We start from the raw sequence: 26,505 nt of genomic DNA, 5'->3' as shown, positions 1-26,505 counted from the left end.
AGAGACGAAAAGACCATTATATAATGGGAAAAAGGGTCAACCTGTAGGAAGACAATAATCTCAAATCTGTACACACCAAGCAACAGAGCCTCGAAATACACAAAGCAAAAACTGATCGAGCTCAAAAGAGAAACAAACACATCCATAATTACAGTTGGAGAGATTTCAACACCCCACTCTCAGCAGTTTATGGAATTGCTAGACAGAAAGTTAGCAAGACTATAAAAGGACAGAACAATACAACCAACCAACAGGATCTGATTGACACGTATAAAACACTCCGCCCAACAAAAGCCGAACACACATTCTGTTCAAGGGCCCGTGGGACATTCACCCAGACAGACTATACCCTGATCCATAAAATAAAGCTTAATACATTTAAAATAATGAAAGTTATATACAGTGTATTCTTTGACCATAATGGAATCAAACTAGAAATCAATAATAGAAAGGCAACAGGAAAATCTCTAAACACTTAGAAATTTAAAATACACTTCTAAATCATCCATGGGTCAAAGAGGAAACCTCAAAAGAAATAAAAAAAAAAAAAACACAGAGAACTGAATGTAGTATCAAAGTATGTGGGACACAGCTAATGTAGAGAGGGAAATTTGATAGCACAAAGTGTTTCCTTTAGAAAAGAGAAAAGGTCTCAAATCAATAATCTAAGTTTCCACCTCAATAAACTAGAAAATGAGCAAAATAAACCCAAAGCAAAGGAAGGAACAAAATAATAAAGATCAGAAACCAATGAAATTTAAAATAAAACAACACAAAAATTAAACAAAAATCTGGTTCTTTGAAAAATCAATAAAGTTTATAAACCTCTACTAAGACCAACAAAGATGGAAAGAGTGAAGACACAAATCACCAATACTAGGAATGAAATAGAAAATACCACTGCCAAGCTTGCAACCATTTAGAGGATGATATGGAACTAGTACAAACAACTTCATGCTTGAATTAAACAATTTAGAAGAAATAAACGAATTCCTCAGAAACCACAAGCTACCAAAATTCTCTACCAAGATTTTCACAAATTTGAAACAGACCAACATGAGCAAGCCTATATGGCCATTAAAGAAATTGAATTTGTGACTAAAAATCTCATGTAAATGACCGGGCGCGGTGGCTCACGCCTGTAACCCCAACACTTTGGGAGGCTGAGGCAGGTGGATCACCTGAGGTCAGGAGTTCAAGATCAGCCTGAAGAACGTGGTGAAACCCTGTCTCTACTAAAAAATACAAAAAAAAATAGCTGGGTGTGGTGGTGGGCACCTGTAATCCCAGCTACTCAGGCGGCTGAGGCGGGAGAATCGCTTGAACCTGGGAAGCAGAGACTGCAGTGAGCCAAGATCACGCCACTGCACTCCAGGCCTGGGCGATAGAACGAAACTCTGTTTCAAGAAAATAATGTCAATATTAATCCGCTATCTTAGTAGACTAAACAAAAATCAATCATATCAGGAGACACACAAAAAATTGACAAGATCTAACACCCATTCATGATGAATAGTCTAAACAGAAGGAATAGAATTTCCTCAGCTTGAAAACTTACAGCTAATATACATAATGGCAAAGTGGTTTTCCTCTTAGATTGGGAACAATGCAAGGATGTGTGAACTCACTCACCATTCTTATTCAACAGAGTACTGGAAGTTCAGGCCACCGCAATAAGGCAAGAAAAAGAAATAAAAGACATACAGAATAGAAAGGAAAAATAAAACTGTTCCTATTTGCAGATGACATTATTGTCTATGTACAAAATCCCTAAGGAGTCTAAAAAAGCCATCCAAGAACTAGTAAGCGAGTGTAGCAAGGTCACAAGATAAAAACACACACACAAAAATTATTCACATTTGTACATACCCAAACAAACGTGGAAACCAAAATTTAAGACACAATGCCACTTATTAATACAATCACTTCTAAAAAGAAAAGGAAAGACACACGAGGTATAAATGTAACAAAATACGTATAGGATCTTAAACGCTATTACAAAATGAAATCACAAAATGCTGACTAAAGAAATCAAAGAAGAGCCAAATAAATGGAGAGATATTCTGCATTAGGGACTGAGAGGCAGAGTCAACATGTCAGTTCTCCCCGAACTGATTAATAGTTTTAATGCAATTCCTATAAAAACCCCAATAAGGTTTTACTTTTTTATAAGCGTAACAAGCTTATTCTAAAATTCATATGGAAAAGTACAAGTCCTAGAAGAGCAAACCAATTTTGACAAAAAAGGATAAAGTGGGAGGAATCACTCTGTATAACAAACCTTACTAGATTGCTCTAGTAATCAAGACTGTGCAGTATCGTGGAGGGATAGACACAAAGACCAATGGAACAGAGCACAGAACCCATCAGCAGCAGCCCACTAAGGTGCCCGACTGACTTCTGACAAAGATACAAAATAAATTAAATGGAGCGGGGCCAGGTGCCATGGCTCACGCCTGTAATCCCAGCACTTTGTGAGGCCGAGGCAGGTGGATCGCTTGAGGTCAGGAGTTCAAGGCCAGCCTTGCCAACATGAAAACCCCATCTCCACTAAAAATACAAAAATTAGTCGGGCATAGTGGTGGGTGCCTGTAAAGCCAGCTACTCAGGAGGCTGAGGCAGGAGAATCACTTGAACCTGGGAGGTAAGAGGTTGCAGTGAGCTGAGGTCACACCACAGCGCTCCAGCCTGGGTGATAAGAGTGAGACTCCATTTAAAAAAAAAAAAAAAAAAGTTTTTTTTTTTTTTTTTTTTTTTTTTTTTTTTTTGAGACGGAGTCTCGCTCTGTCACCCGGGCTGGAGTGCAGTGGCCGGATCTCAGCTCACTGCAAGCTCCGCCTCCCGGGTTCACGCCATTCTCCTGCCTCAGCCTCCCGAGTAGCTGGGACTACAGGCGCCCGCCACCTCGCCCGGCTAGCTTTTTTTGTATTTTTTTAGTAGAGACGGGGTTTCACCGTGTTAGCCAGGATGGTCTCGATCTCCTGACCTTGTGATCCGCCCGTGTCAGCCTCCCAAAGTGCTGGGATTACAGGCTTGAGCCACCGCGCCCGGCTAAAAAAAAGTTTTTTAATGGAGGGACTGACTTGTCTACAAATGGTGCTGGAGCAATTAGACATCCATAAACAAACAAACAAAAATAATAAATGAAGCTTAACCCAATAAACCTCACTCCTTATACAAAAATTAACTCAAAATGGCTCATAGACAAACAGAAAACTATAAAAGCATAGGAGAAAATCTGTAGGATCTAGGAAAAGAGTTCATAATCTATGAAAGGAAAAATTGATAAAATGGATTATATCCAAGTTTCATTTTAAAAACTTGATTTAATTAAAGATTATACTAACACTGGCCGGGCATGGTGGTTCACGCCTGTAATCCTAGCACTTTGGGAGGCCAAGGCGGGTGGATTGCCTGAGCTCAGGAGTTTGAGACCAGCCTGGTCAACATGACAAAACCCCATCTCTATTAAAAATACAAAAATGAGCCAGGCGTGGTGGCGGGCGCCTGTAATCCCAGCTGCTCGGGAGGCTGAGGCAGGAGAATCCCTGAGATCGTGCCACTGTACTCCAGCCTGGGTGACAGAGTGAGACTCCGCCTCAAAAAAAACAAAATGATACAAAAACTCTTGCTCAGAGAAACACCTTGTTAAGAGAACGAAAAGACAAGTTACAGACTAGGAGAAATTACTTGCAAACCACAACCTGACAAATTGCTAGTTTCTGGAACATATGAAGAACTCTCAAAATTTAACAGTAAAAAACTCAGTTTTGGTTGCTGGGCGGGAGGGAGGTGCTGGCTGCAGAGGGAAGGAGCTCCCAGTGGCTGTGGAGAACCCAGCCCAGCTGAGCCGAGCCACGGCCACCATGGTGGCTACCGAGGCCACTCATGAGAACCACGACACCTCCACTGAGAGTGGAGACAAGTCCAACCAGGACCCTCAGTTTGAGCCAATAGCTTCTATTCCTGAGCAAGAAATTAAAATGCTAGAGGAAGAGGAAGAGGGACTTTTTAAAATGTGGGTGAAACTCTTCTGATTTGTTTCAGGGAACAATATCCTGGAATGGAAGGGTGGAGGCACTGGCAACATCAAGCTCCTGAAGCACAAGGAGAAAGGGGCCTCACGAGGAGGGACAAGACCCTGAAGATCGACAAGACCCTGAAGATTTGCCAGCCCCTAAGTCACGCCCAGCAGCTTCCTGAATGCTGAGCATGCACAGAAATTCCAAAGTTCAAAGAATGTAAAAAAGATATCAAAGAGAGACAAAAAGAACCGGGCAAAAACAACAATGCTGAAAAAGTGGTGGAAAAGCTAGAAGCTCTTTTGGTGAAGAGGAGACTGAGGAAGACACTGAGCAAAAGCATTAAATTCTTCCTTTCTTTCCCTTTTCTTTTTTTTGAGATAGAGTCTCACTCCATGGCCCAGGTGGGAGTGCAGTGGCACCATCGCAGCACACTGCAGCCTCCACCTCCTGGGCTCAAGTGATCCTCCCACCTCAGCCTCCTGAGTAGCTGGGATCACAAGTGCACACCCACTACGCCCAGCTCATTTTCTGTATTTTTAGTAGAGACAGGGGTCTTGCTATGTTGCCCAGGCTGGTCTTGAACTCCTAAACTCAAGTGATCCACCTGCCTCAGCCTCCCAAAGTGCTGGGTTTATAGGCATGAGCCACTACACCCAGCCTCCTTTTTCTTACCTATTTATTTGAGACAGTCTCACTCTGTTCCCCAGGCTGGAGTATAACGGTGCGATCTTGGCTCACTGCAACCTCCACCTCCTAAATAGCTGGGATCACAGGTGCCTGCCACCACGCCCAACTAATTTTTGTATTTTTGTAGAGACAGGGTTTCACCATGTTGGCCAGGCTGGTCTTGAACTCCTGGCTTCAGGTGATCCACCTGCCTTGGCCTCCTGAAGTGCTGGGATTACAGGCATGAGCCATGGCACCCAGCCTCCTTTTTCAATTTTACCATGTCCCTCCTTTTCAGTTTGTTTTTATTGTGTTTTGTTTTCACAAGGGACTTTATATAAATAACTGGATTTAAAAAAAAACTTAAAGTCAATTAGAAAAAAAAAAACACGTCAACTAGAAAATGGACAAAAGACATGAATATGCAGTTCACTAAGGAGGATATATAGATGTCAAAGAAGCCCATGAGAAGATACTGGCGGGTGACGCCTGTAATACCAGCACTCTGAAAGGCTGAGACGGATGGATCGCTTGAGCCCAGAAGTTCGAGACCAGCCTGGCCAACACAGCGAGGTTCCATCTCTACAAAGAAGTGCAAAAATTAGCTAGGCGTAGTGGTGCAATCCTGTAGTCCCAGTTACTTGTGAGGCTGAGGCAGGAGGATTGCTCGAGTCCAGGAGGCAGAGGTTGCAGTCAGCCGAGATCGTGCCACTGCACCCCACCCTGGGCAACAGAACAGGACCTTGTCTCAAAAATAAATAAATAAAAATACTTTTTAAAAAAGAAAATATGCTGGCATCATTAGTCAGTAGGAAATACAAATGAAACCACAAAATCTTTCTCATAGATTGAGCCTCTGATGGTCTGAATATTCCCCCCTAAATTCCTGTGTTGAAATCCTTACCTCACAGGTGATATTAGGAGGCAGGGCCTTTGGGAGGTGATGAGGTCATGGGGGCGTGGCCCTCAGGAATGCAATTCGTGCTCTTATTCATGTGTTTATTTTTTGAGATAGAGTCTTACTCTGTCGCCCAGGCTGGAGTGCAGTGGTGCGATCCTGTCTCACTGCAACCTCTGCCTCCCAGGTTCAAGTAATTCTTCTACCTCAGCTTCCTGAGAAGCTGGGATTATAGGTGCACGCCACCATGCCCAGTTAATTTTCGTATTTTTCATAGAGAGAGGGTTTCATCATGTTGGCCAGGCTGGTCTCAAACTTCTGACCTCGGGTGATCCACCTGCCTTGGCCTCCCAAAGTGCTGGGATTACAGGCATGAGCCACCATATCCGGCCTGATTCGTGCTCTTATAAAAGGGACCCTGGAGAGATTTCTCACCCCCGGCCCGTCCCACTTCCACCACGTGAGGATGCAGTGAGAGGTGCCGTCTATGAGCCACAAAGTGGGTCCTCACCAGGCATTACATCTGCCTCGATCGTGGACTTCCCAGCCTCCAGACCGGTGAGGAACAAAATGTCTGCGGTTTATGAGCCACTCAGTTTATGGGATTTTGTTAGAGCATCTTGAACAGACTGAGTGGTTTTCCTTACTTAAAACAATTCCTTTAAAAGAGGTGAGATGTGAGAGAGAATGAGAGGAGGACGAAGAGGAAGAGGAAAAAGATGAAGGGAGGCAAAAAGAGAGAGGGGGCAGTCGAAGGCGAGCCCCCACCCACGTACAGAGAGAGGTGAACATATCTGCTTTAGCAGAGGGACCCCGCCTCGTGATCTCAGGGCCCTTCGGGTGCCTCCACCCAACACTAGAAACCTTGTGGTCACATTCTTACAACCAAAGGGCACCCGGAGCCTGCCCTCTTGTTGCCTGGGGCAGCTCCGAGCCGAACCCCGGGCCCCACCCACACAGCGTGCGCTGTGCTCACCACGACAATCATGTCCCAGAGCTCCTTCAGCAGGCGGACCTCCCGGTGGCAGGCCTTGAGCTGCTTGTAGTCGGGGACGGTGACCTCGAACAGGCCCCCGGACTTGGACAGTGCCTCCATGATGCCTTCCATGGCCGAGATGCTCTTTTGTTGCTAGGGGAGGGGAGGGGAGGGGGCTGTCAGTAGGGCTGCCTACCCTCAGCGGCGCCCCACCCCACGCCCCGATGTTCTGCTCATCTCTCCAGTGTGCCCTCCCTGATAAACCTTCTGGGAGGAGGTGTCAATACAATGGTGTCCCACCTGGAGGGAGGACAGAGCCCTCCATCCCCCAACGCCTCCTGGGTCCTGCCTGCAGGGGAGGGCGGGTGAGCTCTACCCATTCCAGCGTGGGGACTGACTCCCAGTGGGCATGGTACAAATGCCTCATTTCCTCCTGAGAGTTCCTGATTTCCCAGCATTTCTTCCACTTTCATATATTTTTATTTTATTAAAAATGATTTAAGTAATGCTTTGAAATGAGATAATTGAGAGAAGCAAAGAGGAAAAATCCCCAGTGTCCTTACAAATCCTGCGACTAAGAGTTGGCACCTGGTGTTAGTGGGTATGTTTGCACGGACACGTAATGGGCAGGCTGTGGCAAAGGTGGGCTCGGAGTGTGTGCACACACATGGACACGCAGGGACCACCTGCCCTGGTCAGCAGCTGGAGCTCCACAGCTCCCCTTGGATGGGCACGGGGTACCCCTCACCCCAAATCTTTCCAGAAAACCCAGCCCGGGGCCCTAGGGAGAGAATGGCTGCATCTCCATTGTTGCTTGAGGAACGTGACATGAGGAAACAGCCATGAGGGAGGGTCGGATCGGAGCTGGAGGCCAAAGAGCTGAAGCTCAGGGAGGGGAAGAGTGGGGCGACCCTGAGGACCCTGGGGTTCACATGTGCTAGAGCCTGTGAGGCGGAGGTGCAGGCAGGGCTGGCCCAGCAGGACCTGGGCACCGCACTGGGAGCAAAGAGGCACTGACGAGGGCCCTACTGGGCCTCAAGAGGCCTCCCTGGGCCCTGAGCACCCCCACACGCTCCTGCCCACAAGAGCCTTTTGGGCCTGAGCTTGAGCGGGCTGCCAGGTCCAGGGCTGTGTGAATTTGCACTGGATGTGATCATGAACTCGGACAGTGGGAACAGAATGGGAACATGAGTGACGCGTGGCTGCTGCCAGATGTGGTGGGTCAGGAGAGGCAGCAGGCAGGGAGTGGTGGCAGGTGAGCGTTAAGCCCGGGAGACAGGAAGCTGCTGAATGTGAACAGAGGGGGGATTAGGGGGCGGAGCCAGGCTAAGGGACTGTGGGTCACACAAGGTGTTAAGAGGTCTCAGCTGTGGAGGCCTGGAGCCACGCTCTGAGCAGCGAGACACAGAGGGGACACCCCATGGTCTGGAAGCTGCTGGGTTTGCATGTTCACTCACATACCCACGCATGTGCTTGCACACATATGCGCATGCATACACGTAAGAGCACTTGTGCATGGCCCCAAGGTCAGTCCCACGGAGGCCACGTTTCTGGACTTGAAAGAATAACAACTTGAGTAAAGAAAGCAGTGGGGTTCCCAGCCTTACCCGCCGATCTCACCCTTGAGCAAAAATACCGTATTCAGGGACTTGTAGGGGTTGGGGTCGCTGAAGGAGAACGGGGCCTTGTGCCTGAACTTCTCCCGGAACTCATGCTGCTTGAGCTGCGAGAGAAGAGAGTAGGGTACAGAGGGTCACGGGGCGGCCACCTGCCCCGAGGGTGGCCCCACCTTGCGTGCCGCAGGGCCCTGTGTGAGCCCCACGCTGCTCCCCGGAAATCTTGCCCCCTACCCCAGGTACAATACCTCGAACTGCTGGCACTTCCGCCGCAGGATGCTGACCTCGTTGGCCTGGAGTGGGGCCACGTTCTGCTTCACCTGAATGGCCAGTTTCTTGGTGTTTGTCCAGTGCTCCGGCAGCTCCTGCAGGAAGCGAAGGTGGAGGAGGGCTCCTTTCTCATTTCTTTTCTTAAACCTTCCATTGTGAAATAATCAGAGACTCATGGAAAGCTGCAAATACAGTGCAGGAGCTGGCGCGGGGGCTCACACCTCTAATCTCAGCACTTTGGGAGGCCTGGGTGGAAGGATCACTTGAGCCCAGGAGTTCCAGACCAGCCTGGGCAACAAGTGAGACCCCGTGTCTAAAAAAGACACAAAAAAAGTTTAGCTGGGTGTGATGGCATGGGCCTGTAGTCCAAGCTACTCAGAAGGCTGAGCTGGGAGGATCACTTGAACTCGGGAGGCAGAGGCTACAGTGAGCCAAGATTGTACCACTGCACTCCAGCCTGGGTGACAGAGTGGGACCCTGTCTCAAAAAAAACAAAAACAAAAACAAAAACAAAAACAAAAACCAGCCTCCTTAATGGCAACCTAGGACATTAACTTTGGTGTCTCTGTTAACTAGACCAGAGAATGTACTCACCTTTCATCACGTTTTTAAACCTGATCCATTCGCGCGCGCGCGCGCGCGTGTGTGTGTGTGTGTGGTCTCCCATGCAATCTGATCCCACATATAGATTTGTCCAAACACTGCCACAATCAAGATACGGATTGTCCATTACAACAGAGGAATCCCCTTTCTATCCCTCCACCACAGTCCTGCCCCTGGGGACTGCTCAGCTCTTCTCCAGCTCTATAATGTTGTCATTTCCAGAATGGCTGCAACAATTAGATGAGTTTTTGTATTTCCCAAGTTCCCCACGCTTGGGTGAATAGTATAATCGTAAATGTTTAATTATTATTTATTCTTTTTTGAGACAGAGTCTCACTCTATTGCTGAGGCTGGAGTGCAGTGGTACAATCTCGGCTCACTGCAACCTCTGCCTTCTGGGTTCCAATGCCTCAACCTCCTGAGCAGCAAGGATTACAGGCGCCTGCCACCATGCCAGGCTAATTTTTTAATTTTTAGTAGAGATGGCATTTTGCCGTGTTGCCCAGGCTGGTCTTGAACTCCTTGCCTCAAGTAATCCACCCACCTTGGCCTCCCAAAGTGCTGAAATTACAGGCATGAGCCACCACACCGGGCCATAAAATATTTTAAAGAAAAATAAAAAATCCCAGCCCATGAACTTTTGGCCCACAGCGGACGCTTCTCTATTTCTTCTACGATTGCTGACTCTGTGGTTTCTGTCTGCATTTTTACTACCCCAGTTGCCTTGTTTGTCGCTTGGAGCACCTTGGGGTGGGACAGCTGAGAACCTGCTGAGTCCTTTTTTTTCTTTTGACACAGAGTCTTGGCTCTGTCACCCAGGCTGGAGTTCAGTGGTACAATCATATATCGCTGCAGCCTTGACTTCCTGGGCTCAACCAATCCTCCCACCTCCTAAGTAGCTGGGACTACAGGTGTGCGCCACCATGCCTGGTTAATTTTTTAAATTTTTTACAGAGACAGGGTTTCACTGTGTTGCCCAGGCCGGGGCCCCTCCCTCTTGTCACCCCCAGGGCTATGGGGTCTTGGGGACTGGCTGGAGTCAGCACAAGACGGGGGAGTGGGCCCTGTCTGTAGCTGGACACAGAGAAGGGGAGAGGGAGGGAGGGAGGAGGGGTGGATGGGCTGGGAGGAAATGGAAACTCCAGGCCAGACTCAAAGAGAGGAGGGAGCGGGGTCTCCTCAATGGGCACACCTAGAGGTGGCTGGAGGGCAGCTCTAGGACACACCCCCTCCATCCTTCCACCCTTGCCCTGCACACACACCTCCATGCTGACAGCTGTAGTTTTTTGAATTCTCAGTCAAGAGCTGTGCAAACGCAGCTGCCAGCCCCTCCCCCCACTTCAGCTGCCTAATCTCTCCCCAGGGTCTCCCGACCTTGTTCTTTTTCCACCATCCTGGCACCCAGCTCCACTGGGCACTCCCAACAGGCACTCAGGAGGATTTTGTATTTTTGTATTTGCATTTTGTATTTTTTTTTTTTTTTGAGACAGAATCTCTGTCACCCAGGCTGGGGTCCAGTGGCATGATCTCAGCTCACTGCAACCTCTGCCTCCAGGGTTCAAGCAATTCTCCTGCCTCAGCCTCCTGAGCAGCTGAGACTACACCGCCACGCCTGGCTAATGTTTTGTATTTTTGTAGAGACGGGCTTTCACCATGTTGCCCAGGCTGGTCTTAAACTCCTGAGCTCAGGCGATCCACCCACCTCAGCCTCCCAAGGTGCTGGGATTATAACGAAGGCATTTTTAATCCAACAAAACATCTGTGGAACGGAGGGAGCACTGGAGTCACCGTGGAGGCAGTCTCCAGGGTCTCCTGTCCCCTGGAAACCTCCTCCCTGCACCTCCCCGTTCCATTGGGATCCGGTGTCCAGAGGGGATCTAGCCTGCAGCGTCCCCCGTGGTTGTGTGTGATGGGCTGGTCTGTGGTTCAGGCCAGGCTGGCTCTTCCTTTGGTGGTGCTTCCTGCAACCTTCTCCCTGCTCACCTGGACGCAGCCACACCCACCCACCACGTACCTGCAGCTTCAGGTGGATCTCCTCAGGCATCTCCTCCCCGTAGGTCTTGAGCAGCTCGATGGTTTGCTTCAGGGGCTCAAACATGTTGTCGGTGGCCACCTGCCTCTCCTTGACCTTCATCAGATGCCCCATCACTTCCACCAGCCCGTCATAGTCCCCCTCCTTCAGGGGCTTGGTCAAGCCCATTCTGGCGACTTTCATGAAGGCTTCCAGGTCAGCCAGGCTAAGGGACAAGGGGACCATTTGTGATGGGCCCAGTCCCCCTTGGGCCCACCCTTGATGGTACGGAGCCCCATCAGAGGGGGACGACCACGGTGAGGTCAACTGGCCATCACCGAAGGCCCCAGCTGGGGAGGGAGCGCCCCTGCCCACCTTGGATCCCTTCAGCTCGATCAGCCCATGCCCGGACATCACCCCAAGCCTCAGCAGCTTAGCTCAAGTCCATCCCTGAGTCCCAGGCTACGGCCACATCCCAGAGAGGCCTTCACTAGCCCTCCAGATGGATTTCAGCCAGGCAGTGCTCTCTCCTGGCACTGTGCCCATCACAGCACTGACGGCCGCCTATCATTCCACGGCTGCTGGTCTGTTTGTTTAGCACCAGCTTTCCCTGCCAGACTTCAGGTTTCCTCCACGTCTGGCACCTGGGCAAAGCAGGTGCTTGGTACTCTGGGGTTGGAGGAGGGACAATGTTTGCTCGCAGCCCGGTGACACCTTTCTGCTTACGCTTGGTGGGGTGAGCTTTGGAGCCCGAGTGAGCCTTGGAGCCCGTCCTCCACCCCTGCTACCCCGGAGGAGGCACCCAACAAATGCTACCCACTCAAGTGGAGAGCCATTCCCTGGTGGGCTTCCGAGGACACGGCTGGACGCCCACCTGTTGGTGACGTGGTTGCTCAGGTGCTGCTTGAACATGAAGCCCCAGCGCCGGATCGTGCTGAGCAGGGCCTGCTTGAAGGGGCGACAGTCACACTGCAGCCAGCCGTGGAACACCTTGGTGTTCTCGCACTCGGACACCTCCTCGTACAGCTTCTCGTAGGAGTCGATCTGGAAAACATGGCCACCGGCGGGCGGCCTGTCATAGCCTGCAAGCCTTGGGGGGCATCAGGATGGGGCCTCAGTCCAGGTGCTTCCTGCACTGCACTTGAGCTGCTCACCTGCTGGCCACTATGGGACCAGGGTCAGCAGAGGGCAGCGTGGGGCACACGGGGGCCCTCATGCCAAGTTATTGTTCCTTCCAGCCCCAGAGTCTAGCCCCAGAACGTGCCAGTTCCCAAGAAGGGGGCATGGCACACCACACAGGCCTGCACAGGGGAGCATCAGGGGCAGTCAGGAGGCAGAGGAAGCCGGGGGAAATGGGGGCAGTAAAGAGCCTTTATTGTGGCAGAACGGGTCATGGCAGCCGGACTTCTGAAGCTGGGTAGGACAGAAGCTTCAAGAGGTGAGTCAGGTCACAGGCTCCTAAAGGACACCCCTAGCTCATCCTTCTTGGTGCTGATTTACAACCTGGGGCCTCTAACTCCTCCCGCTGCCCCAACCCTGTGCTGCAGAATGTACCCCTGGGCATGGGTCACCCTTGCCCACAGGACCCTCTTTCTCACTGTGCGTCGGGAACAGAGCTAGAGGTTTGTGTGTTAACTGTTTTCTTATTCTCCGCATTCTTTCTGTGGCTGTTGGATAAAGTGCTCTGCAGCTGTGTCTTTTGGTCCCTGTGGGCTACAGTGCAGTTTAACTCCAATGTTTCTTTGTTGATTTTCTGTCTAGATGATCTGTCCAACGCAGAAAGTAGGGTGTTGAAATCCCTAACTGTTACTGTATTGGGGTCTCTCTCTCCCTTTAGATCTACTACTATTTGCTTTATGTATCTGGGTGATCTGGTGCTGGGTGCATAGACATGTAGAATTGTTAAATCCTCTTGCTGAGTTGATCCTTTTACCATTATATAGTGACCTTCTTGGTCTTGTTTTACTGTTTTTGACATAAAATCTGTCTTTTTTTTTTTTTTTTTGAGATGGAGTCTCGCTCTGTTGCCCAGGCTGGAGTGCAGTGGCACAATCTTTGCTCACTGCAAGCTCCGCCTGCCGGGTTCACACCATTCTCCTGCCTCAGCCTCCTAAGTAGCTGGAACTACAGGCGCCTGCCACCACGCCCAGCTAATTTTTTGTATTTTCTTTTTTTTTTTTTTTTAGACGGAGTCTCGCTCTGTCACCCAGGCTGGAGTGCAGTGGCCAGATCTCAGCTCACTGCAAGCTCTGCCTCCCGGGTTCATGCCATTCTCCTGCCTCAGCCTACCGAGCAACTGGGACTACAGGTGCCCGCCACCTCGCCCGGCTAGTTTTTTGTATTTTTTAGTAGAGACGGGGTTTCACCATGTTAGCCAGGATGGTCTCGATCTCCTGACCTCGTGATCCGCCCATCTCGGCCTCCCAAAGTGCTGGGATTACAGGCTTGAGCCACCGCGCCCGGCCAATTTTTTGTATTTTCAGTAGAAACGAGGTTTCACCGTGTTAGCCAGGATGGTCTTGATCTCCTGCCCACCTTGGCCTCCCAAAGTGCTGGGATTACAGGCATGAGCCACCGCGCCCGGACGACATAAAGTCTGTCTTATCCGACGTAACTATAGTCATTCCTGCTTGTTCTTGGTTTCTGTTTGTGTGGAATCTCTTTTTCTATCCTTTTGCATTCAGTCTGTCTTTACAGGCGAAGTGAGTTTCTTGTAAGCAGCATATATTGGGGTCACCTTAATCCACTCAGACAGTCTGTATCTTTTAAGTGGAGAATTGAATCCATTTACATTTGAGGTTATTACTGACAGATGTGATTTTCTGTGTTCTTCATGCTCTGACATCTGGGGACTTGCCCAGGGACGGCCCCTCCCACACCTAGTCGATTTCGAGAGACAACAAACAATTCACTCGGGGGCGTGGTTTTATATGCAAATGAGCCAACCCAGAGCCCACGCCTCCAACCAACCATCCCCTTGATTGGGCTCTCACAGGGTTTTACCTTCTGGGCTGCTACCCACTCGCCCTCAGCTCTCATCACCCCAAAGTCAGGTACCAGACAGCCCCTACAGCCTAGAGCCTGCTGAAGTTATTCAAACTCGCCAACCCTAAGCCTGTGACCTCTGCCCATTCCTTCCCTGGAAGCCACAATAAAGGCTCTTTACTCTCCCTATTTCCCCCAGATCCCTCTGCCTCCTGACTGACCCTGATGCTCCCCCATGCAGGCCTGTGTGGTGTGCCATGTCTGCTTCTTGGGAACTGTGAGTAACAAACCACCTTTCCAATGACGGTCACCTCCTGATCTGTTTGCCTTGCCCAACCTGGTAACAAGAGAACCTGCATCTTAAAACAATTCACCCAAGTTTTAAAGCAAGCCTGGTGATCCTCTCCTGGAAAACTCTGGAGACAAGGAGGCTGGTGGGTGAGGTCCGCACGCACCTGCTGCTGGAACTGAGCCAGGGTGGGTGGTGTCTTGGGGATGGTGTCATCTGTCCGGGTCTCCAAGTCCTCCGCAGTGACTGCGCACCCATATATCAGGAAATTATTCATAAACTCCTGGAGGTCGTCCGTCCAGAGGTAGGAGTACCTCTCAAAGGAATCCTGGTACTCCTCGGCTTCCTTCATGGTACTGATGACCAGGCTGGACACCTCCTCCCTCATCTCTATGAGTTCTGTGTTATCTTCCAGGTCCATCTGAAAGGGGCAGGGGAGAAGAAAAAAGGGGAGGTATGTTGCCTGGTTCATAAGTTAGGGGTTGTCCTCTCGGTCTTGAGAAGTGCCTCTCTGTTGGCGAAAGGGCTTCCAGTCTCTCATGATGACCCGCTCTGTTTCCAGCCTGGGCTGGTTCACCCCTCTTTAGGCAAAACTGGTGGTCCCCCCGCTCCTGGGAGGTCACCATATTGATGCCAAACTTAGTGCACAGCACACTACAGCCCAGAACTCCTGAGCTCAAGCGATCCTCCTGCCTCAGCCTCCCAAGTAGCTGGGACCACAGGCACGTGCCACTGTGCCTGGCCCAAGCTCTCACCATGGGAAATAGGAAGCTTTACCGATTTGCAATATTCTGCCATGGGAAGATATGCCAAGTGTGACGTTTGTCTGGGGAACCCCGAGATGACTCACACATTGATTCACTCATTCAATAGCTCACCCTCGCTGTGTACCACATGCTGGGATAGATACTGGGGACACAGGCAGGGAGTGTGCAGCCCAGGAATGGGGTCCGACATTCATCAAAGAATCACAGACACAAAACATCTCCACCCTCTTGCTTCAGGTGAAACGGAGAGCAGGTCAGGGAATGGCCCTGAGGAAATGGCCATTGGTCTGAGAGCTGATGGATGGGTAGACAAAGAGCAAGAGAAGCAGCTTTCCTGGCAACAGCAAAGCCGGTGCAAAGGCCCTGTGGTGGGAGGAGGAAGGGAGTTAGGGGAACTAAAAGACGTCTACCATCAATGGCTAGAGCAGAGAGCAGAGAGCATGAGGGGCCAGTGCTAGACAGGATCTTTTTAGTTACAAGTGACAGAAAACCCAACCTAAACTGGTGTAAGAAAAAAGAGAACATATTGGCTTATACACAGGACTGGCGAATCCTAGGTGGTGGGTGTGTTTATTAATCACGTTTTTATTGTCTGTATCTTATGAAATTTTGACATCTTATTTTTTTTGAGACAGTTTCACTCTGTCGCCCAGGCCAGAGTGCAGTGGCCTGATCTCAGCTCACTATAACTTCTGCCTCCCAGGTTCAAGTGATTGTCCTGCCTCAGCCTCCCTAGTAGCTGGGATTACAGGCTCCCACCACCATGCCTGGCTAATTTTTTACTTTTTTTTTTTGAGATGGAATCTTGCACTGTTGTCTAGGCTGGAGTACAGTGGCACCATCTCGGCTCACTGCAAGCTCCGCCTCCTAGGTTCATGCCATTCTCCTGCCTCAGCCTCCTGAGTAGCTGGGACTACAGGCGCCCACCACCACACCCGGCTAATTTTTTGTACTTTTAGTACAGATGGGGTTTCACCATGTTAGCCAGGACAGTCTCCATCTCCTGACCTTGTGATCTGCCCACCTCGGCGTCCCAGTGCTGGGATTACAGGCGTGAGCCACTGTGCCCGGCCAATTTTTTGCATTTTTAGTAAAGGCGGGGTTTCGCCATTTTGGTCAGGCTGGTCTCCAACTCCTGACCTCAGGTGATCTACCCGCCTCAATCTCCCAAAGTGCTGGGATTACAGATGTGAGCCAATGTGCCTGGCCCAATTTTGACATCTTAAAAAACAAACAAACAAAAAAAATTATGGGGCCAGGAAGAGCCTGCCCTTCCCAGGGCTGGGCAATTCTTGGAGATGGCAAAGGGCTCTCAGCTGGGGGCATGCCGTCCATATGCAAACCAGCCGACCCTCAGCCACTCCCTTTACCCAACTCTCACACCAAGCCAGTATTTCCCCGCCCTAAATCACCCAGGCTCAGGTACCAGACAACTGGAGACTGCCCCTGTAGCCCAGAGCCCACCTCACAGCTGCAGAGAGGCCCCATCTGGGCCCAGATGTGCATGGGGATCTTGTCTGCGCAGGGGACCTCGTTGGTAAGGGTTAGGACAAGGAAACGCTGTGATTGAGGAGGTGAAGTCAGTGGGCCTGGGATGGAAGGGGAAGGTTGGTCCTAGGGCTGGGCTGGGCCACCCTGCATGTAAGCTGTGGATGAAAAGAAGCCACAGGGGAGAGAAGCCTGAAGCTCCTTGTGGCTGCCCGAAAGCATTTGGGGTGTGCTTCGGAATTCAGTCGCGGGCTCACCTGTGCCTGACACGTGGCTCTCGCCCCTCAGGACCCTCTTTCTGCCCAGGGTGGGGAGCGCAGTGTTCAGAGCACGAGCAGGTGCTTCAGGATTTCATTGTGGTAACTTCCAGGCATCCCCCTGCTCCAGCCGAGATTGTCCCCCGCACTTCTTTGGATCTCCCCAGGTGGGATCCAAGTTCCACCTGGGCTGGGCTGGTGGTAGCCTGGCATGCCAGGGGCAGGCAGGGCCCACTGCCTGGGGGCTTTGCCCTCGCTGGTCTCCCCTGTAGGTAGCCTGAGGCCCACATTCTGTCTCCTCCTTGTCCTGACCCCAATTCCTCTGGGCTGGCCACCCTGGTACCCATGGGAAGCATCCCTTGGGTACTCTCTGCCACCAAGCTAGGGTACCTGGGTCTCTGGGAAGTGGTCCTGGGACCCAGCAGTCTAGATGCCTGACCCTCTCATTGTCTTCCACAGCTTGGCACCACGTAAGAGTCTGCTAGACCAGCAGGCTTTTGAGGGACCCTTCTCCCGGGCAACAGGCCCTTCAGCTCTGGAATGTTCTGCCTGAACGTCCCAGGGTGTCTGCAAGACAGCCCGAGTGTGTGTGCTGGCAGAGCCCAGGGGTGGAACAGCTCTGACTGCAGCAACCGTGGGTGCCTGAGAGCGGCCTGCTTTGGGGACAGTGGGAGGGGGCACACCCGGGACACACTGATTCTGAGGACGTGTGCTAACCTAGCGTCTGTGTAACTGGGGCAGATTCTATTCTCAACTCTGGAACAGCTTGCTGCCTGCACTTGCGCCTAAAATCACAGCCATCTTCTCAGCATGGAAACCTCCTCCCGCCCTCCCAGAAACCGCTCACACGCCCACTCCTCTCGGGAGCTGCCCTTGACCTTCTCAGGTCGTTAGCTGTTCCCTCGTGTCCTCACTTCACCTCGGTACACGCATGCCTCCCCCCTACACATGTAAATATGCACACGGGCACATATGCATCCAAGCACACGCGTACACACACAAGCACACACGTACACACACAAGCACACACATATCCCCCCTCCCGGACAGGACAGCTCATCTCGCTGTAAATATTGGTTATAACAAATCATACGTGTCCATTATTTTACAATTCAAGCAATGCAGAAATGCATGAGAGAAAAAGCCTGCGGCCACACCCCTCCCCCCTCCCTCCTTCCTCCCATCCTGGTGAGCACTCACCCAGATTTTTGCTTGTTTAAGCAAATGAAACCATATTCTAAACATTGTTCCGTAATTTGATAAACATTCTAATAACCTGTCACAACGCCTTTCCATCCCTGGCTCGCTGGGACAACTCACAGAATCTGTGTTTGGGCCAGAACTGGTCAAGCCACTCCCCTCTTCCACAAACACGTAGGTCATTTAAGTTTTTTCTGATTTTTTTTTTTTTACTGCTATACAAATAGATGCTTCAACAAACACACCACCTCCAACCTCCCTTAAGCGGGAGCTAAATTTCCCATGACTTTTGTCCTTCCTCCCCCAGAGCCTGGCCAGGTCTGTGTGTGTCTTGTTTGATGCGTTTAGATGAGATGATTTCGGAAGGCAGTGGAAGGCGCATTTGTAAAATTGCCTGAGTACTGGGAGAATCAGTGTTTACATTACAGGACTGAGACTGGGCACGGTAGCTCACACCTGTAATCCCAGCACTTTGGGGTGCCTAGGCAGGTGGATCGCTTGAGTTCAGAAGTTTAGGCAGGGTGCAGTGGCTCACCCCTGTAATCCCAGCACTTTGGGAGGCCGAGGCAGGCGGATCACGAGGTCAGGAGATTGAGACCATCCTGGCAAAACCATGGTGAAACCCTGTCTCTACTAAATATACAAATAAATAAATAAATAAATAAAATTAGCCAGGTGTGGTGGCATGCACCTGTAGTCTCAGCACTTTGGGAGATTGAGGCAGGAGAATTGCTTGAACCCAGGAGGCAGAGGTTGCAGTCAGCTGAGACTGTGCTACTGTACTCCAGCCTGGGTGACAGAGCAAGACTCTGTCTCAAAAAAACAAAAAAATAAAAAAATAAAGAAGTTTAAGACCACCCTGGGCAACATGGCAAAACCCCATCTCTACAAAAAATACATCATCAAGCTGGGCTTGGTGACGCATGCTTGTAGTCCCAGCTACTTGGGGGACTGAGGCGGGAGAATCAATTGAGCCCGGAAGGCAGAGGGTGCAGTGAGCCAAGATTGCACCATTGCACTCTAGCCTGGGTGACAGAGTGAGACCCTGTCTCAAAAAAATTACAGGACTGAGTGAACAGTCAGGAAGTTGGGAGAGGTTACCCTCTTGGCATCATGTTGGGGGGTCGGAGGAATGATGAGGGAATGAAACCCAGGCAGGTTGACTGAGAAGAAGCCACTTTGGGCAGAAGGACAGATGTGGGAGTGGGGAGAGAAGTGGCCATGTCGTCCTAGAGGTCACACGATGTCATTTAAAAGGTAAACAGCCCGGCCTTGTCGAGTTAGGGCGGCAACACCAAATGGGGAAAGCAATGGATGGCCCCAGGTATGGCCAGAAGAGGCCAGGACTGACCTTGTAGTTCATCCTGCCCTTGGCCAACCGAGGGATGAGCCTGGCTACGTTGTAGATGTCGTTGACCAGGCCCTCGATCAGCGCCAGGAAGCCGTGCTCCGAACCCACCTCCAGGGACGGGCGGAAGGTCAGCCCATCCTCGTCCAGCTCCATGCGGATCTCAAACAGGGGAGCGATGCTCTCCTGAAACAGGGGCAGGGTTGGCAGTGGTCAACACGTCTGTCCTCCATCGGACGATTCTCAGTGCCCTGATCGTCCGCTCTGCACCATCAATGTACCACTGCCTTCCAGTAGCCTGGGAAGCTTCTGAGAGCTCATGTCTCAGCGCACTCTGCTCCTTGAGCAATCGCTACGGAGACAAATATGCACAGCCACAAGGCCAAAAGCAGGCAGGTGCAGGTTGGGGCAAGGGGAGGGGCAGGATCAGGTAGACCTCAGACCTCAGTTCAAAGCCTGCACCTGCTACTTGCCAGCTGTGAGGCCTTGGGGAGTCACTTAACTCCCAGCTTCCCCAAATATATAAAATGAGGCTAAACATTTTATAGAATGGAGACATTGTTGACCGGGTGCGGTGGCTCACGCCTGTAATCCCAGCACTTTGGGAGGCCGAGGCGGGTGGATCACCTGAAGTCAGGAGTTTGAGACCAGCCTGACCGACATGACAAAACCCCGTCTCTACTAAAAATACAAAAAAAAAAAAAAATTAGCCCGGCCTGGTGGTGGGTGCCTGTAACCCCAGCTACTCGGGAGGCGGAGGTAGGAGAATCGCTTGAACCCAGGAGGCAGAGGTTGCAACGAGCCGAGATCGCGCCATTACACTCTAGCCTGGGTGACAAGAGCAAAACGCTGCCTCAAAAAAAAAAAAAAAAAAAAAAATGGAGACATTGTTTCCATTGTTCTGGGTTACTGCAGGGACTAAATGAATCACTAACACACAAAGCAGGTACTGCAGGGGCTGGCCAAGCCTGCCTGTCCCTCTCCCTGGGAAGTCCCGTTTACAGAGCTCTGGAGGCCCCTGGGAGGCTGCAGGGCTGCAGGTGCTGGTCTGGTTTACAGTGATGGGATTGAGGTCAACCCTAGTGCTTCTCCTGCCAAACCAACGATTCTCCAGATGTGAGCCAGGATCCACCAGGCTGTGAGATCACACTGTGGCCACTGATCTGTCCCCGAGAGAGTCCCCATTGGACCTGTGGGTGGTGGGCTTTTGAGCCCCCCAATTTGTCTATGGGCAGGAGGGGCTGTATCAGTATCTGAGTGAGGTGCTAATTGGGACAAACGGTCAATTGTCATGGACTTGGGTGATCAGACTTTTCTAAAGACTCAGGTCGGCTCCTGCCCCCAGATGGTAGGAGGACCCCTTGGAACTCTTTGAGGAGGACAACTTGCTACCAGGACTTCTTTATGGTTTTCACTGAGACGCTTTCACTGGGACAGTTGTAGAGATGATTACTTTCATCAACTGAATTTTGGGTCTGTAACTGGTTACCAGCTGGCCTCTGAGACCCATGTGCCAGGCTCCAACACCATCCACCCTCCCTGGCCGGTACGAGGCACGCCACTGCCGCGTTCCTTCGCTGTTGGTGGCCTGGAGGAGTCTTTGATCTTGGCCTCCTGGTGGTACTCAAAATCATTTAGAAGCCATCACAACAAAAAAGACAGGATCTGGCGTGGTGGCTCCTGCCTGTAATCCCAGCACTTTGGGAGGCCGGGGTTGGTGGATTATGAGGTAAGGAGTTCAAGACCAGCCTGGCTAAGATGGTGAAACCTCGTCTCTACTAAAAATACAAAAATTAGCCGGGCATGGTGGCAGGTGCCTATAAGCCCAGCTACTTGGGAGGCTGAGGCAGAGAATTGCTTGAACCCAGGAGGTGGAGGTTGCAGTGAGCTGAGATCGCGCGACTGCACTCCAGCCTGGATGACAGAGGACTGTGTCTCTTAAATTAAAAAAAAAAAAAGACGACACAGGTAGGAAAGGGGCCATTGCCGTGAAGAGAATGCCTCCATGGGATTAACCAGCACAACCTCTTTGCTGCCTGGTTTACCTTCTCCTCAGCAGTCTAGAATTGAGTAGGTGAATGGCTGTTGCTGCTGACAGGAGATCCTCCCCCCAATCCACATGAGTAGGGGGCAGTGGTGTCCACTTTCCCTCACCTGGCAGTGAGGTAGGACCACCCTCTTAGGTCTCCTGAGGTTTTCTGCAGCCAACTTAAGTTATGGCAGATTTAAGGCGACCAGTGGTCCTGAGTGCCTGGGACTGAGGGGATTCTGAGATGCAGGACTTCCAGGTTTAAAACCAGGTCAAGTGGATCACCTGAGGTATATTTTAATAAGTCTATAAAATGATAGCCTGTTCTTTCATCAGGAAATTAGAAACTATAGATTCTAACATATAAGAATACATATACATATATATATATTACCTTATGTTTATAACTTACATCTGTAACCATGTTGTCCATCAGGAAATTCAGAGATCTGCGAATGAACTGGTCAAATTCGTCTAAGACCATGTCGTCAATGTAGATGACATAATCCTTCCAGGGCAGACTCAGTGTGTCTGCCCTGAACAGTTCTGCATTTTCCTGCAAACAGAAGCACACAGTTGGGCCTCGCTTCACTGGGTGTGTCTGCTCTTCGATCACACTGTTTAGTGCCTCTCTGGACCACCCGTTCATGTTCACACGCCGGACACACGGGGCTGCTTTGAGCATCCTGCAGGTGCTGGCCTCCTTCCTACACAAGGCTTTGCACGGCTGCTCCCTCACTTTCTTGCTGGATCTGGCCTCCAATCTTTTTGATTTCAGCTCAAATGTCCCTTCCTCCCAAAGGAATACCTCCATCTCTAGTTGGGTTTCCTCTAGCAACCTGTTATTTATGCTCACCATGGCTCAGAGGGCCACTCAGAATTATTTTATTTACCCATCTTTGTCTTTGGTCTGCATGCCCTTTTGATGCCCAAATTCATGAGGCCAAAGGTTGACCATCCCCTCCAACACTGTACCCCAGCACTCAGCAGTATGCCTGGCACAGAGCAGGGGTTGGTGGGTGGGTGGTTGGTTGTATGGGTGGATTAGTGGGTGGGGTGGGTTGATGAGTCAGGTGGGTGGATGGACAGATGGATGGATGGGGTTCGTAGATGGGTGAGGTGGGTGAGTGGGTGAGTGGGTGAGTGGGTGGGTGGGTGGGTATGTGGATGGGTGAGTGGGTGGATGGGTGAGTGGGTGGATGGGTGAGTGGGTGGGTGGGTGAGTGGGTGGGTGGGTGAGTGGGTGGGTGGATGGGTGAGTGGGTGGGTGGATGGGTGAGTGGGTGGGTGACTGGGTGGGTGAGTGAGTGGGGTAGGTGAACAGACAGATGAATGGGGTGGGTAGGTGTGTGAGTCCATAGATGGATGAATGGGGTGCATAGATATGTGAGTAGATGGACAGATGGATGGATGCATGGATGGGTGGATGGGTGGATGGATGGGTGGATGGATGGGCGGACAGATGAATGCCGTGGGTAGATGTGTGAGTAGACGGATGAGTGGATGGGTGGGTGGATAAGTGGGGTGGGTTGGTGGGTGAGTGGCTGGCTGGGTGGGTGGGGTGGGTGGATGAGTAGACAGATTAAGGGGGTGGATAGATGTGTGAGTGGATGGATGGATGGATGGATGGATGGATGGATGGATCTCTAGGATACTAAATGCTATAGGGAAACTCAAAGATTAATTCCCTCAGTCTATGCCCTCAGGCAGGTCTATTCTAATAAGGGAGAGAAGACTTGGGCTCAAATAACTTCAGCATAAGATAAAAAGAAATGGCTCTAATGACTGTCATGAGAGTAAACATATGTGGCGACAAAGTCGTGCACAAGAGGCAATGCCGTCTCATCCCAGTTGGGGAACAGGAGAGGCTGGTTTGCTGGCTTCTGCCCCTCTTAGGCTCCTGTCCCTGGTGCTTGGCCTCAGCCTCAGCCCAGTCCTGCCTCCTCACCTGCCCTCTTGCTATGCGCCTGCCCTCTGAACCTTTCCTAATCCTAAGTCAAATTTCTCTCCTATGCTCTGTTTCCAACCATTCTGAGAGAGTTAAGAAGCTAATCAGTTAACTCTTACAAGTAACATTTTTGCAGTTTAGCATTTTAATTTACAGGGAGCTTCTGGCACCATGGCAGGGAGGGGAGGGATGGGAAATGGGAATGAGGCAAAACCGATTCTGGTTAGGTCAAGTCACTTCCTGGAGTGATGATCTTTAGAGCAATGATGTGACAACAGGAACAGCCAATAATGGCCCATCCCCTGGGTGGGGCCTGCTGGTCTGTCTGGATGGGATGACTCATTATTAAAGTCCACACTACTGATTTGCACCATCCACTGGAAACCCCCCAAAAAACTGCTCTAAAATACTTTTTTTCTGAGATGGAGTCTCACTCTTTTCGCCCAGGCTGGAGTGCAGTGGTGCAATCTTGGTTCACTGCAACCTCTGTCTCCCAGGTTCAAGCAATTATCCTGCCTCAGCCTCCCAAGTAGCTTGGATTACAGGTGCCTGCCACTATACTTGGCTAATTTTTGTATTTTTAGTAGAGACGTGGTTTCTCCATGTTGGCCAGGCTCGTCTCAAACTCCTGACCTCAAGTGATTCACCCACCTCAGCCTCCCAAAGTGTTGGGATTACTGACGTCAGCCACTATGCCCAGCCATATTTTAAGCTCAAGGCAGAATATTCTCTTTTATAGGCCAATGCAAAGATCCACCTTTCACATTCTCCTCAGAGACAAACAAAAATGCAAGCTGGATGAAATAACTGCCAAGTGAGGAGAGCATGAAAACCCCTACAATGTCAGGACTCCAGACGGAGCACCCAGGAATGCCAGTCTACTGTTTTGCATTCGCCCACTGAATGTGCCAACTATGAGGGCTCCCAAGAGGCTGGCAGGGACACAGAGTCATGCACTGTTGGGACTATTGGCAAGAAGGAACAGCCGGCAACCTAGGTAGCAAAACAGACACGCATTATCACATTCTATCCACTCACATGTGTGGGTAGTGATACACCCTGTGCACACTGGAATGGTGCTCGCTCTTCCCAGGTTACTGTTCCCTGCCCACACCACCCATGGATGGGAAATCCCTGGGGGATACCGATAAACACACGGTACCCGCCCTCAGCAGCTCATCCTGGGAAGACAAGATTTGTTGACCTAGTATGAAGATGTCACTTGGCCATACCCACATTGTGCAGGGTGAGGGCTCTGGTGCCCTTAGCGGAGGGCAGGCCCATCACAAGAGGAACCAGGCTTGGAAGTAGACAGTGAGGGTGCTCTGCTACTTAAAGATAAGGCTCGCTTGGATTAAAGATCATAGATTTTTTTTCTTTTTTTTTGAGATGGAGTCTCACTCTTTCACCCAGGCTGGGGTGCAGAGGTGCGATCTTGGTTCACTGCCACCTCTGCCTCCCAGGGTCAAGCGATTCTCCTGCCTCAGCCTCCCGAGTAGCTGGGATTACAGGCATGTGCCACCATGCCTGGCTAATTTTTGTATTTGTAGTAGAGGCGGGGTTTTGCCATGTTACCCAGCCTGGTCTCAAACTCCTGACATCAGGTGATCTGCCCGATTCGGCCTCCCGAAGTGCTGGGATTACAGGTGAGAGCCACTGCATCCAGCCAGATCACGGACTTCAGTGACCACTAAAAATGTGTCACTAATCATTTTTATGAACTCTCCAGCTCTGCCTTTACTCTCTCCTCCCTGCTAAAAGCAAGTGGGTTCTTAAAAAACCTCCTGGGTGTTTCCTTACTGCAACCATGGCTTGGATCTTCACGCCAGCATCCCTGACTGCTGTGTAGCGCTTGCTGAGGTTGGCAATTCTTCCATCCAAGTCTAACAGGGCCTCTTTCTTATTGTCCTTTCTTTCGAACAGCAGGTTGGCCGACCAGTCCTGGAAGGAAAGCACAGGAGAAAAGCTGTTCTGGAGAAACCACTTTCGGTTGCACTCTTTTGCTGCATTGCTTTTGGTGTGTTTCCTCACTGCTACCTAATCTTGGATTGGAGTCTATTTCTCCATGATCCATGCCCATTAGGGGCCACTAAGGACCTGTGCCTCATTGACTGTTGACCAGAGAGCCTTAAATAATTTAGCTCAAAACCAAAACCAGGGCCTAGGGGAACCAGAGAGAGACCATTGAGATGTTTCACTCAACTGGGCCAGAATGGGGTCACTCTCAGGAAAGGAGCATCTAAATTCATCTAATTCTCTTTTTCGGAAGGACCTGACGGTCAAGGAAAGTGTGGTCAATGCTGGGTGGATCGTCCACAGCTGCAAATGGAGGGCCAGGTGGGAGTAAGTCCCTTTTGTGGGGGCCACTGACCTGCCGACAGGGGTGGGAAAGGGTAGAGAGTAGGGTCAGGACCCTGGCTCCCCTGCAAGTAGGAGTTCTACCACAAGGGTGGTGGCCACTTGGCCGGGCGCAGCGGCTCACGCCTGTAATCCCAGCACTTTGGGAGGCCGAGGCAGGAGGATCACGAGGTCAGGAGATCGAGACCATCCTGGCTACCACGGTGAAACCCCGTCTCTACTAAAAATACAAAAAATTAGCCAGGCGTGGTGGCGGGCGCCTGTAGTCCCAGCTACTTGTGAGGCTGAGGCAGGAGAATGGCGTGAGCCTGGGAGGCAGAGCTTGCAGTGAGCCAAGATCACGCCACTGCACTCCAGCCTGGGTGACAGAGACTCTGTCTCCAAAAAAAAAAAAAAAAAAAAAAAAAAAAAGGTGGTGGCCACCTGTAATTATGATTTGGACTTTACTGTTATCTGTCATTAGATTTTGTTTTCCCTATACATCTGCATTACAGTGATACATATATGGTAACAAAACACCTAATAAAAGTTTTTGACAAAAAAAAAAAAAAAAAGGTCTTTGACCCATGTCTCCCTATCCTCCATCCCATCTCCCAGCTGGAAACATGAGGGAACCTCAGCTTTCCTTCTTCTCACGGCTGCCTCTGTCACTCTGATCATTTACAGACTCTACATCGATTCAGCCATTTCTCAACTGTTTCTGTGACTCCGAACAATGAAGACTAGATTACCCACGTCCCTCCTCTGTCCAGTATTTGCTATTTATGTGAC

General features: G+C 50.6%; 2 protein-coding genes across 2 annotated transcripts in view; one reads left to right on the top strand and one right to left on the bottom strand.

The window, feature by feature from the left end:
- Nucleotides 1-26,505, top strand: part of ENGASE (endo-beta-N-acetylglucosaminidase) — a 639,565-nt gene that overhangs the window by 108,546 nt on the left and 504,514 nt on the right. The window lies entirely within an intron of this gene.
- DNAH17 (dynein axonemal heavy chain 17) overlaps nt 1-26,505 on the bottom strand; it is a 151,320-nt gene that overhangs the window by 98,191 nt on the left and 26,624 nt on the right. Inside the window, exons 17-25 of the mRNA XM_050764133.1 lie at nt 25,177-25,317; nt 21,841-21,984; nt 19,403-19,585; nt 14,506-14,760; nt 11,940-12,109; nt 11,069-11,291; nt 8,430-8,546; nt 8,202-8,288; nt 6,566-6,718 (exon numbers count right to left, since the gene is read on the bottom strand). Coding sequence (XP_050620090.1) covers nt 6,566-6,718; nt 8,202-8,288; nt 8,430-8,546; nt 11,069-11,291; nt 11,940-12,109; nt 14,506-14,760; nt 19,403-19,585; nt 21,841-21,984; nt 25,177-25,317 — 1,473 coding nt within the window. The remainder of the gene's footprint in view (nt 1-6,565; nt 6,719-8,201; nt 8,289-8,429; nt 8,547-11,068; nt 11,292-11,939; nt 12,110-14,505; nt 14,761-19,402; nt 19,586-21,840; nt 21,985-25,176; nt 25,318-26,505) is intronic.

This window comes from Macaca thibetana, chromosome 16, assembly GCF_024542745.1.
Source record: "Macaca thibetana thibetana isolate TM-01 chromosome 16, ASM2454274v1, whole genome shotgun sequence".
NCBI lineage: Eukaryota > Metazoa > Chordata > Mammalia > Primates > Cercopithecidae > Macaca > Macaca thibetana.
This window is presented reverse-complemented; position numbering and strand designations above follow the sequence as displayed.